Here is a 14,565-nt window from a genome sequence, read left to right as displayed (position 1 = left end):
GAGGGTCTCCCCAGCCCCTGGCCAGTAAATGTCCATGGCATCTCTGCCTTTTGCATTTTCCTCCATCTGTAAGGAGCTCTCTTTTCTGACCTCCTTAATGAATGCTGGCTCCTCCTAGTCATTATCTGCCAGCAGGCTCCTGGAGCTCAACCCTTAATTAGGGTGAAGAAACAAACTAGGAGATTTCCCATAACAGCTACCTAGCACCTTCTGAAATCACTGAGAAATTGCAGCAGTCAGTCCCCCTGCAAAGCCAGCAGTCATTACCAAAATCAGTGGTTTCATTTTCCTGCTCAGGTATCTCCTGCCTCCCTCCCCAAAACATCCAAACAGAGAGAGATCAAGAAGAAAAAGAAAAAAGAAAAAAAAAGCACCTTTGTGGTTTCTCTCCAAACTGAAGTGTGTTCCAGTGAAGTGACACCAAAAGTTTCTGTACTGCATACATATCTTTGATAAAGCAGGCAGCAAGGCTCTCCTGGGAACCAGGGAGTTTCTCTCTGCATCTGCCACACACGTTTTCCCATGTTAAATCCACAGGCCATGATAAAATAAATGAGAGCCTTTCAGGTTTTCCTGAGGAGGTAAATTGTCCAGGAGAAGGAAGAAATGCATAGGCAGGCTATTAGCAAATCCAGTTCATCCTGATGAGTGCATCCCCCTCCACCCATCACAGCAATCTTCCTTCTCTCCCAGGACCCTCACTGCCCCTTTCCACCCCACAAACCCAACCATCAAGTCCCCTCCTTGAAGAAAAAAACCTGGCCCTGTGTAAAGGCAGAAAAATGGGATGAGAAGGGTTCAGGCTGGCCTGCTGCAAGGATCAGAGAGAGGAAGCCATCCCCTGGTCCTGCAAGGCTTCCTCTGCCACCACTTCACCAGGCACAGGGTGAAGGCACACATCTTCTCCACGTGATACCAGCAGCAGGGACCTGGGTAAACCCAGGCACCCCAGACGTCAGGGCTAGGGGTCACCTGCTGGGTCCTGTCCCCTCCTACCAAATTCATATTTACTTGACTCTAGTCAGGGCTTCAACTCTTTGTCCTAACCACCTGAGCCAGGAAACCCTCCAGTAAACTTAAGGCTGTTCTATACCACTCATCCTTCAAAGCCTTGCCAATCCCATAGGATGGTATTATTTCAGGTGTCGATCCCACTGTGTTCAAACATTGCTTTATAGATTAGCCAACAGCGGGTTTTCTCTGGGCCTATTTATGCATGAGTGGGAAAGAAAAAGACATTAAAAAAAAAACCAAAACACAAAACCAAACCATCAAACTCTTAACTTCAGGGTCCCCTGGAACTGCAGCTGCAAGAGCAGTGTTTGCACCAGGTGAGAGAGCTGTGGGCTCTGCCAAAGGCAGCAGCCGTGCTCCTTCCTAGGAGGGATGGAGGGCTGTCACTGAGCTCTTATCATTTAGGTTACAAGTGCTATTAGGCTTTGCAGCAAGATCTTGCAACCCTTGCAGTTGCTGGTGTGTCTACAATCCAGCACGTGCAAAAAGGGAGATGGGAATAATTTAGCTGAGGTATCAGCCCTTATATCCCTTTTCTTAGCAAAAGCACAATAGGATCACCCACCTGCGGTAGTAACTCACTTTTTGAATTGCTCTGATCCAAGAGGCACATCCAGAGACTAGCGAGTCCCCACTGGGACTTCAGCTGAAGGATGCAACAGGCAACTGCATCCAGATTTTGGGGCTTGCCTGAAACAAGACTGCTTCTCTTCAACACACTAACCTCTGACCTCTGTCCCAGGGCACATGCATTGCACTAGATAAAAAGGCAAATAGATCTAATTATGCAAAACATCAAGTGGGCAGAGAATAAAACTGGGTCCAAAGGCAGAAATTTCATCCAGAAAAAAACTGCAGCAATAATTATCCAGACTGTGATGTCTTTGGGCTGCAAGCCATTCCTGTGTGCTCATCATTCAGTACCACAGGCTTCTCGCTGGTGTATGGCTGGAAGGTCTGGCTGCCAGAGTATCCCAACCCTAGAGCAAAAAAAGGATACAAAATGCAAGGCAAAACAAGACTAGCTGATGGGCAGAACCCCCAGTCTGGTGACTTTGCCAGTACCCACCCACTCCACTGGTCAGCTGTAGCAGTGAACGTGAGAAAGTGCAGCTGGAAGCAACACCACTGTTTATAGGCTCTGCGTGTGGGGAGTCTGCTGAGCTGCACCTGGTTTTGTACCTGCTGGTTCCCCCAGCCCATCTCACAGGAGGCAGAGCTGATTCAGCCAACTCCTATCAGCAGCAGAGATGTTACTGCAGCACTTGAAATGCACGGGTTTTGTTTGGGGAGGGGGTCCTACAGGAAAAGCAGCCAATCTGGCAGTGATTCCTTTATTGCTCTCTAGCTTTTGATCTTAATAATTGCAACCAAGTCTTCAAAGCCCCATCATTCCCCCAAAGGCAGTGAAACAATGAATTTCAAAGGGGAGCACAATGCTCACAAGAAGCATCAGAAAAGTTTCAGCCATCAGGTTTCCAAATTTCATGTCCATTATCTGCAGGCAGCACTCAAACTGCACGGGGATGCTAATATTGACGCAGGGCTGTGGTTCGCTGAAGCTTCAGAGAAGTGCACGAGAAGGGATGCCATTACAGAAATCAGTCAGATCCCACTGTTTCCTGCACCTCAAAGCAGCTAAAGCTTTAAGACCCTTACTTTTATATAAAGACAACCTGGCTTAAATACAGCCCTGACAACCAGGCAAAGTTTTGAACAAGCAACAGGGTTAAATCATCAGTGTTTTGCACAGGGGATTATGTGATGGGGTTAACATAACCCCCTTCCTCCCAGCATGGTGGCCAGGACTGTGTGCTCTGCAGGGTCTGGCACACAGGAGTAAAGCCTGTTCAGATCCACCACCTTTTAAGGAAGGCATTTTAAGATGTAACTCTAGGGGGTTGGTTCAAAGGACAAAACAATTACTGATGGTAACTTCTGAAAAGAGCAGTCCCCCACCGGGCTGCAGTAGTTGATCACTTACAAATAGGTTTTGTGGATTTTTTTTTTTTTCCCCAAATTGGTGTTTTAATGTTCAGGAGCTGGCCAAACAGTGGGCATTACCAAGTAGCAATACATCATGGACAGTCACAAGGCATGATGATTTTACTGTCTGGCAATCAACCAAAAAAACCCCACATAAATCATATATTGGAATTTGCTTTCTCCACTTTTTTTTTTTTTTTTTGCATAGATGCTCTGGTGAATGGGATTCTTGAGAGAAAATGGGAACAGCCAGCTCAACCACAAGGGAATGAAACCATGCTCTTGGGGCCTCTGTTCTTTATCTTCTTTATTCTGTAGGGTTTGCTGCAGTCTCTCTTTTGAGCCAAACTCTTCACAGCAATATCAACAACAGGAAGGTTGGAAAACTCTGAGCCAGGATCTGCAGAAGCACCAGACTTGAAAGTGATACATGTTGCCTGGAGAGGGCTCTCCCTTTTTGTGTTGCTTCATTCTACAGCTTTAAAACCCAAGATGTAGAAGTGTACCACATTTTCTTACCTGTGGTTGAGATTCTCCAGTTGTGACTGTAAATCAAAGCCAGACTAAGGAAAGCCCCTGAAATCCTGAGTTTCACAATATAAAAATCTGTTTAACCTCACATAAGGATTTGAGGAAAGTAAAATGGAAAACATGGAGGTCAAAGATTGCATTGAAAGTCTGTTGTGGCTTTTTTTTTTTTTTTTAAATGGACCCCATTACTTATTCTTGTTTCTGGGTTTAAGTTACAAATGACACAAAAATAAGGCCCCTTGCTTCTTCAGTCCAACTTCCATAGCCTGGGCCTGGAGCAGGGGAGCAGTGAGTAAGCATGAGATAAGCCTCACATCTGCTCCAATGTGGCTTTTATGCTGACAGGGATCTGCTGTGCAGAAAGTGAGTTTTTGTAATTTATCAGCCAGTGCCATCCCTGGAGGAGGCACAACTCTACCCCAGCACAGTGTAAGGAACACATACATGAGGATGTCTGCATGGGGAACATAAATTTGCAGCCCCTCAGCTCCCAAATATCTTCTTGTCCTCCCATTTCTGTGGAGAAGCTAATGAACTTGCAATTCATCCACTGCATACAAGCCTGTTCACGTGCTTATGCTACCACTGCCTTTTCCTCCAGGAACCACTCTATCAACACCTGTCACATCTGTGCATTTTACTGTGTTTTCACCTGTGCTCATCAGGTTGTACTACTTGAACCACTCTGCCACAAAAAAAGCCTGAAAGATCCTCTGCTCCTTAACCCAGCTCTGCCCAGCACCACACTGAGCCATCCCTGGAGGATGACCAGGGAGTGTTGGCAACAAAGAGAGCTCAGAAATGCTCAGGACCACCTAAGATCTGATCCTTCCCTGCTTTACAACCACTCCTCCAGTAGCTGAACCATCAATGAAGCATAAAAGCCTTCACAGTGTCTGCAGCTGAGGCTCATTTACCCTCCTTGGTGTCATGGTTCAGCCTCATTAGGAGGATGAGGGGATCCAGACCAGGCCACACCAGTGGGGAACAGACAGCCAGAGCATCACACAGACTGCATGTCATGCCCTGATCTGCTGAGGATCAGTGGGAGGGGACAGAGCAAGACACATGCAACAGGAGACATTACAAGCAAAAATATTTCAAAACCCTAAAATTGCTTTTCTGTTCCATGGCAGGTGTTTCCAATCAGTTTCCACTGCATTGGGTTTGTTATTTGTTTGGTAAACCTTATAGTTTCAGCTATAATTACCCCATCAAGGCAGCTAAATGAAGATGACATTTAAAGTGACCTTCAGCTTACAGCTGCAATAACCATCCCACAGGAGAGGTAGAGCAGGGAGGGGAAGAAGCATGCCATTCCCCAGGCGAGAGGTGCCTGTGGACATGCCAGCCAGATGTTCCTCCAAAATCAGCCAGTTCAGGCAGAGTAGTGTTTTAGTGAGAATAGCATGAAAAAAACAAATAATCCATTTCTCTGCTAGGGGAAGGGCCACTGCAAGATGCAGGCAGTAGGTATTTCCTCAAATCTGAGAGCTCAGGATGTCTTTCATCCTAGGGAATAACAGCCCCTGCAAAACCAAGGTATGTGATGATACCACCCTCCCTGCACGATAGTCCATGCAGGAGTGGTTACATGCAGTGTACATCTCCTGGTGTCCCTCTTGCAAAGGAATATGTTTTTCTCCAACATTTACTTGCCAAAGGGCAGAGATATTATTTTGCCTTGCACCAAGACACCTTAACAAGGTACACACACAGTGCCCTTAAAAAAGGGGGCATCTAGCTCCCTGCTGTCCGGTTCCTCTCCTGTCCTCCAGTCTTCTCTACCTTGCCCAAGTCCTGCCCCAAGTGCTCCCCTCTCTGTACAGCACTCCCCTGCTTTTCTGTTCCAATCTTCCAGACACTCAGTTTATCTATCCTTCCTCTCTCATACTCATTGAATTCTCACCTTTAATCTCAATCCACTATTATTCCAACCAAACTCTGACCTGCTCTCTAGTTGTCCCCAGCCCTCCTAGTGTCTCCTCCTCCAGCTCTCTCACTCCCCTCTCACCCTTTCCCATTCCACCTCTTCCCAGCCTTAGCCTCAAACTCGTCCACACCCTTCCCTTCCTTGCTGTTTCTTGCCCTCACTTAGCTTTCCCAGAAAATTGCCTTTAACAACTCCCACACCACCATGCCTTCCAGGGCATATGGGGCAGCACATGGGGAGAAATGGGCAGGAACCTGCCTGTCTGCCAGCCTGCGCTAAGCTCCCATCAGAGTTTTTGAAGCAAGCTTAACACAAACAGACAAAAAGAAAGTATCAGTACTGATAATAGCATAAAATCCAACCATGTCAGCATTCAGTTTGTTAATTATCATCCAGATCACCTCCCCTTCAAATTCACTGCTGGAGAATCTCAAGCCATTGCTGAATCTAAATAAATATGAGAATCAGAAGGAAACTGGGAAGTCAATACTGCAAACTAACTGCTTCTGTAAATGGATTTTCATTACCATAGGGGCAGACGCCAGTGTCCAGAAAGCACCACAACAAGGGTAATTATTTGCTGGCAGTGCTCTGTATTCACAGAAGGTACTTTGCCTTGTTTGCAGCAGTAAAGGGCAGCTGAGCTATTGATCAGGTCAGATGCCTGTCACTCCTGCAGGTATCAGGGGTTTTAACAAGCCATGCAAAGACCATATTGGAATAGTCACAAGTTCACGCTTGGTTTGTAAGGCAATTTGAAGCAAATTTATTGACCCCCTTCCTTCCCCTGCCATCCACAGGGTACAGAGGGAAGGAAAGCTGTCCAGCTCAAAGTCTTGCCAGGACCTGCCAGAAGAGGCCCCTGGCAGGAACCTCTGAAAGGAAAGAAGAGTTGAATGCTGACACCAACAAAGATTTTAGCTGGAAAAGCATTGGTGTGCTTCAACTGTGAGTACAGGTCACTGCAAAATGCTGCTACTAAAAGCATGTATGTCCTTCTCCAGCAAACAAATGTATACTCTCGGGGGATCCTAAACCCACACTAGTCTCACCTGATCATTTCAGGTTAGCACAGTCCAGCTCAGAGCACAGGGAAGTCTCTCCAGGTTTCTCTCCCATGCTCTGAAATACTTGGTTTCCTCCTCTAATGCAAGGAAAGGAAGTGCAGTAGGAAAGGGAGGGGATGGGGAAGATTACAATAGGAAAGCACAGGACCAAGTGCTAACCAGCAAAATCAAATGCCTGCCTGCCCATGTTAGACAGCAGCAGGAGGAACACCTAGCAGAGTAGGTCCCACAATTTGATTTTGCTCCCATACTGGCCAGTCACAGCATCTTCATCTTCCAGTACTAAGGGCAACTTCATCCTGTTTCCATTACAAATTCCAATGAACTTTGAAGGTCTTGAAGTTTCCCAACCACAGGGACTTAAGGTGATACAAAAATTGGAAACCAGACAGCTCATGCCTGAGCAGGGCCCCAGCTACCCAAGCAGCTCTTCACGGAGGTCACAAACTTTTTTTAAGCATAGCGTTATTTTACAGCAGGCAATAGCACAGCTTTTGCAGAAGAAATGCCAATGCCCAAGTGTGTCAAGAAACATGGAAGTGAAAAGGGGAAATTAAGCTCCTTGCAAGGAACTAGAGAGCTTTTGCCCTTCAGCAGCTGCTGAGAACTTCACTTTCCTGATCTATTGCCTTTATGACAAAGCTGCTTGGGAAACCCTCCTTAAGCAGTTACCCTTGCCAGTTAGAGGTCATAGTAACATGTTGGCTAATGCCTCCTAACTCAACTCATGAAAAATGACAGCCTTTTGGAGTGATGCCCAAGGTAGCCTTCACCCAATTCCTGCACATGCCCTGACCTAGAAGTCAGGCATTTGAACAATGAACAGCAGGGGACTGAATAAAAAAAGGCAGAAGTACATGAACATGAGAATTAAATAATTAAAATGTTAAGTAAACTGGCAGGGGGAGATGGTGGCATCTACGAAGAGGGAAACAAGAAGCAAGTGTCCCTGTGATTGCATTTAAAATTCAAATCAGCCTGTAACTGAGCTATCACATGTGACCACAGCATAAGCAAGAAGGAACAGCAGTAGGGGAAGAGGAGGGTAAGATATAATCACTTGGGCTATAATTATCAGAATCAAGGAACACTACAACATTCCCAAGGGCTACTGAGAGTCCAAAGAGATACCTCAAAGCACGTCTTCCCTGCTGAGGTGTTTTGTCTAGGGTTGTCATATTACCAATGCATTTCTTATTTCTATCCAAAATGACTCAAAAATAAGTGTGAGTAGTCAGACAAACAAGCTTGGATAAAATGGAAAACAATCTGGGTAGTTTCCCAGAGCTGAGCTTCCATTTTAAACATTGCAGAAAGCCAGTCCGTGTGTCATCCCCAGTTTCTTTTCACCTTTATCCCCCTGCTGTCTCTACAGCATGGAAGAGACCAGAAGAAGAAGAACAAATGAGAGTCAAACTATTCCTTTTCTGTGGCCAGTCTTGGTAAGAGTTTTGCCCTTCTTGCTTGCTGCATCTTTGGGTGTTAAACAAGAGGTAAAATGCATGCAGAGGCTTCCACTCGGCCTCCTCTTCGCAAGCTTGGGAGCTGCCATGAGAAAGTCATTTTAGCCTGTTGTAGGCTATGGGGACTGTAGGAGCAGAAGACCCACAAAAGCCTTAGAGGTGCTGGGCTGTCCTGCACCAGCTCCAGCACAGGGAGCCAGGGAGACCCCAGCCACATGCAGCATTTAAGTTCCCAGCTGCAACTACAGAAGGGGCCCATGAGTTTGTGCACCAGGCTCCCAAGGTAAGAGCAGCCAATAGCATTTGCAGAAAATAGATTTAATCAACAAGCAAGAGTATGCCCCAATGATCCATAAGCAGAAGCAGCATGATCTGCTAAACTAAGCACTATATTAATATAGATCAGATGGTATTGATTTGTCAATGCACCACAAGTACAGGAATGCCTAGCTATTTCTTAAAAAGCACTTTTAACCAGGCAAGTTTAGAAACAGGATTCAAGCACTCCTAGGTAACAAGGTACAGCTTTGCTATTTGAAAGACAACATATAGTATACTTCCCACTAAGCAGCAGGACTAGCTCCAATGCTGCTTGCAGTTAGTGCCCCACTTCCCACCCTGCAAGTTCAGCTATAATTACATTAGGCAGGCTAGATCTGCTTCTCTGAGCTCTTTTCCAGAGAGAAATTGCTCAGCAGTAATCAGAGACCATGCAGTGAAGAGATGACCCCTGCAATTTCTCTCTCAGATCTCAACAATAGCTTGGCCTAGCAACTTAAATTGCCTTATTATTTTGCCTTCAACACAAACTAGCTGCTACATGAGGAACACAGGTTGGACAGTTGTGCAATGCCTCTGACATGCTGAGCTCAGTGAAGTTGGATCCAAATCTTTACTACATCAGGGGGTTGTGTTGCATCAATGGAATAACTGATGCCAAAACCAAAACCCAACAACCACATGGTCCTGCCACAGTACAGCACAAAACTGTACATTATACACAGTAATGTAGGATAAGGACTGTGGTTAGAACAGTAGTCACTTCTATTTGAGAGGAAGAAGTTCCACCTCTTCAAGTCTGTATTTGCTCTCCCCAAGAAAACCCTCTCCCCAACCCCTGTTTCTGACTTCCATGAAACAACAATTTTAACCATCTTTCTAAAAAAAAGTCCAGAAGCAGTACTCACATTGGGAGTAGATTCCACTTCTTTCCTTGAAGACAGAAGGATGAGAAGCATGGAGCAGAGCTTTTCATTTAGAACTTCAATAGGCATTTGGTCCATCAGCCTTAGCTACATCAATGTCTGGCAAGTCTGAAAACATTGGGCTGGTTCAACCTCTTTAGAAGCGAGTCAGACGTAGCAGCTGAAGAGCTCTTAGCTCAACTGAAACATCTGGCCAGGAGAGGTCAGTGCTGACAGTAGCTATCTGTCACCTAAACCCTAATGACTCTTCATCAGAGAGTCCACATCTCTCCAAGGCATACACTTCTGCAGCCTACTATCCCATCACAGACTGTGAAGTCTTCACCAGGTAGCAACAGACAACTACAGGAGGAGAATTAGACCTAGGAGGACTAATGACAAGGGATGCCAGGATCTTGACAGCTCCCCACAGCTTCTCCAAGCATGGAAGAGTGCCAGGAAGGCACATGCCTTCAGGATTGGGAGTAAGAAGGAATTACAACTTCTTACTTCCCAGGACAGTAGGAGGGCTTGCCAGCTGTAATCCTTACTGTACCACTGACTGCTCACCAGTTCTTGCATTTCTGGCTGCACTGTCCCAGCATCAAGGAACAAATTGGAAGAGTACAGCTCACATTGTTGAGCAATACTCACTCTTGCAGCCTCTCTCCAAGAGACACTAGAGACAGTAAGTGGTTTTGCATGCAGTAGTTTTATTTTCAGCAGTTATGACCTAGTACAAGCAGCTTGTAGGAAGACAATTCTTTACACTGTATACTAGCTGAGAGTTCAAGACCAACAGCAATCATTGTATTGAAATAGGCAGTGCCTACATACACTGATGAAGGACATGCCATAGACAGCTTGCTAGGGAGATGGGAGCATTGCAGAGCTTCACCTCTGTTCTTCTGGCCCAGAGCTCAGCCAGCATTCCTGAAGGCAGCTACAAGTACTTAAGAGTGGCCCTGCTACTTCCACCACCTTCCTTAAAAGCTCCCAAGGATTTATTCACCAGTACTCAGTAATCATCCAAGACGTGACAGCTCCATCCTTAGCTGGGGAGCAGGGTTACATAAAACTAAGACCAAGCACTCACCAGACTCATGTCAGGCAGGCCTGGGCTCATGGCCTTATCCTTTACACAAGGGTGGTAGAGGCTTCATGATGCCCTGTTCCTGCTGTCTCTGCTTCCTTCTCCTGCAAGGGCTCATGCTCCTGGGAGGTTTCCTCCTCCTCCTCCCTGGGGGAGAAGGGTCCCACCAGCCAGGACAGAGGTGTGTTGTTCTTCAGGTAGTCCAGCAGCTCCTCCATGTACTCCTGGATCACAGCCAGCTTCCTCTGGCTCAGGACACTGCTGGACAGGTCCTGGAAGGAGTTTGCTACTGAGAAAGAAGCATGAAGCTCCTCTATGGTACTGAGAGATTGTTTCACCTTATCCTGAAGGCTTGAGGGAAGGCCTTGAATTGCAGACACTATTTTACAGCAGGTGATCTGCAGCTGCTGTGTGATACTGCATGCCATGAGCAGGGCCAGAGACTCCATCTCCTGGGAGTAGGCAGGAAGGACAAGATCAGAGGAGCAAGTTACTTAAAAAAAAAAAACAAACAACAAAAGTCAAGAGGATACCCAGAGCCCATTGCTTCCCTCCCCAGGGAGGTACCTCTGCCTCTGCAGGTGTTTTATCTCCACTCTCTTCAGAAGACTTTTTACTCCAGTCCAGCCACATCTGGTGTAGTTTCTCCTGCCCCTCCTGAACCTTTTGATTAAATCCTTGCTTAAACACTTCAATCTGTGGCAGGGGAAGATCAGAGTGTCAAGACAGAGAGATCTGCTGGTGAACAGCACAGCTCTTTATCATAGCAAAGAAGTTGAAACCAAGCCAACAATTTGGTCCCCTCCTTCCAGGAGACTGGGCTCTACCTACCAGTTCAATGATGCAGTGAAGCTGTGCAAGGGCCCCCTGCATGCCCTGCCAGACCTGCTTCATTTTGTCTGTTGAGCGCAGGTAGGCAAACAGGCGAAGTTCATCAGAGAGAGACCCCAACCGCACAAAGTACTGTCTCTTCTCCTGCTGCTGCTCCACAGACATTATGTCTGCACCTTCCTCAGATGCTGCCAGTTTGGCTGAGGAAAGAGACAGTATCTGTAAGTGGCTGACCAGAGATGTTTACCACACATAGTAAACAAGTATCAGGAGATCTTGGACTAAGTAGCCTCCAGCACAGCACTTCCCATTAGTCCCTAGTTTGATGGTTCCCACTACAAGTAATGACATACTGTTTCCTTACCTAGTTCCTCATTTCCAATAGGGAGAGAGCTGTCTTCTGTTCTCCCCAGCACAGCTTCTGCTCTGCTTACAGCCGTCTGGCCCACTTTGGAGTCCATAACCATCCCCACACTGGTCACTGCAGATCTGGCAGCCTCCATACTGCTCTGAAGAGTCTCCTTAGTTACATCCATCACCTCTGTCACTTTGCTGCTCACAGCATCCTTCACATCAGCCACTTTCAATGATACCAGCTCTTTTGTATCAGAGAGGATCTGTGGAAGAGGAGACTTATGTCAGATAAGTGATTGGGTCATGTAGTACACCACAATTCTGAATTGCACCAAGAGGACAATTAGCACAGTGTCTGCTAAGTATTTATTCCTGTAGGAACTTTCACTATGCTCCTAGAGTAGTTTGTTCCTCACATGAGAGCCTACTTCACTCCCAAGTTTAGAAACCCTGCAAGAACTAGGTCCGTCTGCCAGCTAGGGACAGCACAGTCTTTGATTCTTACCTGTTCCACTGGCTTTTGAAGGAGTGGGAGCTTTTCCTCTAGTTTATCCAAACCCTTGGAGGCATACTCACTAGCTGCAGCAACTGAAAAAAAAAAAAGTGTCAAAAGTTGGTTTTCTGCAATTCCATCTCAAGTTCTGCCTTCCTGAGCATGTTGCTCTGCAGGGAGCCTAGATGAAAGTCTCCATTCAGATCACCAGGCCAGGTGTGTTGTACACTGAATTTGTAGAGCTGCTTGTCTTGGTCTCCTCATAGATCTGTTCACTTTGACAGCTGTCAATTTCCACTTGTACAGACATAGCCACCCACATGGGATCCCCTCCTGCAGCTTCTTGAGGTCTTGACTAAATAGATGCATAGCCCTCATCTCTGCCCAAGCCTCCACATCCCAAGGATCCAGGATCACATAGTAACTGACAGGAGGACGATGCCCAGTCTGGGCTTTGAGCAAATCCAGGCGCTGTCACATAGACTCTTTTATCAGACACTTGTCATTAGGAATAGCCCCTCTCTCTCCAGGAGTTCAGAGCTTCTTCTCAGATGCCACAGTCATATTCTTTAAGGGCCATTGCAAACAGGACCTTTAGAGGTAACAGTCCTCCAAGAGGAGGCTTTTTCCTGTAGCCACCATGAGCTTGTAAGAATCCAACTATAAGCATCTGCCACCTAATACTTTGGACCTTGCAAGATCAGTTTTAGGGAAGTCAACATCAGAGTTAAGTACTTGCCCTCCAGGGAGCAACCCTCCGTCACACTACTTGGACTAGGACTCAGCTTTTTAGCCTTACTTGTAAGCCAGGAGTTGTCCTTTTAGTATGGTGATGGAGAGGTACATTTCCACATCCTAGGACTCCTTCCAGAGCTGGAAGGAGACAGAGAGTCCCTCACAGGCAGGTGCAAACCTGCCCTTCCACAGGGGATTACCATGAGGCTCCAGTGTAGTCAGAACTGGCTGCACACAGCTGGCTGTGGCTTCGGTCACACTCTTCACTCCTTTCTCTGCTGCATCACACACAGATCTGATGTAGGGGTGGCTCTCCTTAGTGGAGGCATAAGCTGTAGAAACTATGTCACAGGCAGAGCTCACCAAGGTCAGGTTAGCCACCTGATTTACTGCATCCTAGAAGAGCAAGAGAAAAAAGCCATGAAGCTTGCAAATACGATCCTGAGCTTCCTATGCAGTTTTGCCCCAAAACTCCCTGTTCAAGTCACCTAGTCTGGTTGACGAAGCAAGGCTTGCCTTGCTTGGACACTTGCTTTAAAGTCTACAACTCAGTTGTGAAAAAAGCTGTGGAGCATTGACACGGTTGGTCCATTCTAGAAAAGTCTTCCTCTGGCACAATGCTACCCAAGAGACAGCTGAGTTTGTGGGCAACCTCAATACTTCTATACCCATACCCAGCTCCAATTCATTTGGTATAGCTATTTAACAAGCTAATGCCCTGGCAAAAGCTTCATCAGACAGGATCAAGTTGATTTTAAGTTGACAGACTTTATACTAGTCTGCAGGAAGCATGCTGCTGGTCATGGGAGTAAAGCAAGCACAGGTGGTGTTAGGTCTGTTGAAAGATGGGAGCCTTTCCATAGAAGAATTGCCTGCAGCAAGCCAGGATCTTGACTACCAAGTGAGAGAAACATCTTTCCTAACCAAGAACCAGGCTACTTTGCTTAGCCTAGGAGGTTACTTACAGGGTCATCAGGCCTACTGTTTTGGCCATTCTGTCACCCATGTTTCCAGAGAAGCTGCAGGGCAAGCCCGAGCAGAGGAAACACTCCTCCCTTTGTGGAGACTTCACTCCCACCAGCCACAGCAGGACCACCACCTCATACCTGCATCCAGGAGCTGCCACTCCTTACACCTCACATGGAGCACCTACCTGCTGTTCCTCTTCCTTCACCTCCAGGGAGGTCTTGGCAGCTCTCTCTTTGTCAGGCATAGCAGAGGCCATTGCAGCTGAAATGCAAGTAGCACCATGGTTTTAGGAAGAGGAAAAGGCAAAGCAGCCAGTGAGCCTGTAGAGGGATTCCCCTTCCCAGGGGACACTTCCCTCCAACCTCATTAAAGGAAGAAGTTTCTTCACTACCCATTAAGGGAAGACCCCCAAAAGGGGCCTCTTCCCATTACAGAATGAAGGGATCTGTACTACTTGCAAAGCTACCTAGTATTTAGGTTTTGCATGGTTTATGCTAATCAGAGGAATGAGGAGAACAAAGTCTTTCCTCACCCAGGAGAGCTTTTGTCAGAGAGATCATAGTGCTTGTTATCAATATACTTAGAAGAGGCACTGGCTTAGAGAGATAGTAACAGCAGAACTGGGAAAAAAGCAGCTCAAGAAGCTGCCCTACTGTTGTTAGCACACTGCAACCAGAACCAGCTTTTCACTCAAAACCAGCACAGGCTGCATCTAACCTTTCAGGCAGGACCACAAGCAACCTTCCATTAACTAAGACTAATCCCATTCCATAATTAAGCCAGGCAAGAAACATCTAAACATGAACCAGGAGTTCATAGAACAATTACAGCCTTAATACCTAAAAATTTCAGAACAGTACCTTTTTGCTCTGTCAGATGCAAGCCAGAGACCAGCAAGGAAGAACCAGACAC

General features: G+C 46.5%; 1 protein-coding gene across 1 annotated transcript; it reads right to left on the bottom strand.

Annotated features, from left to right (window-relative positions):
• Positions 1 to 10,315: 10,315 nt before the first annotated feature.
• LOC115338855 (perilipin-3-like) lies at positions 10,316 to 13,909 on the bottom strand. Its single transcript, XM_041122146.1, is given in 8 exon segments — positions 10,316 to 10,723; positions 10,839 to 10,967; positions 11,103 to 11,302; positions 11,467 to 11,719; positions 11,962 to 12,045; positions 12,779 to 12,832; positions 12,835 to 13,080; positions 13,838 to 13,909. Coding segments are annotated over 8 exon segments (1,446 nt in total).
• Positions 13,910 to 14,565: the final 656 nt, after the last annotated feature.

This window comes from Aquila chrysaetos, chromosome 3 (assembly GCF_900496995.4).
Source record: "Aquila chrysaetos chrysaetos chromosome 3, bAquChr1.4, whole genome shotgun sequence".
Lineage (NCBI taxonomy): Eukaryota > Metazoa > Chordata > Aves > Accipitriformes > Accipitridae > Aquila > Aquila chrysaetos.
The sequence above is the reverse complement of the archived record's forward strand: the minus strand, read 5'-3'. Positions and strand labels throughout refer to the sequence as shown.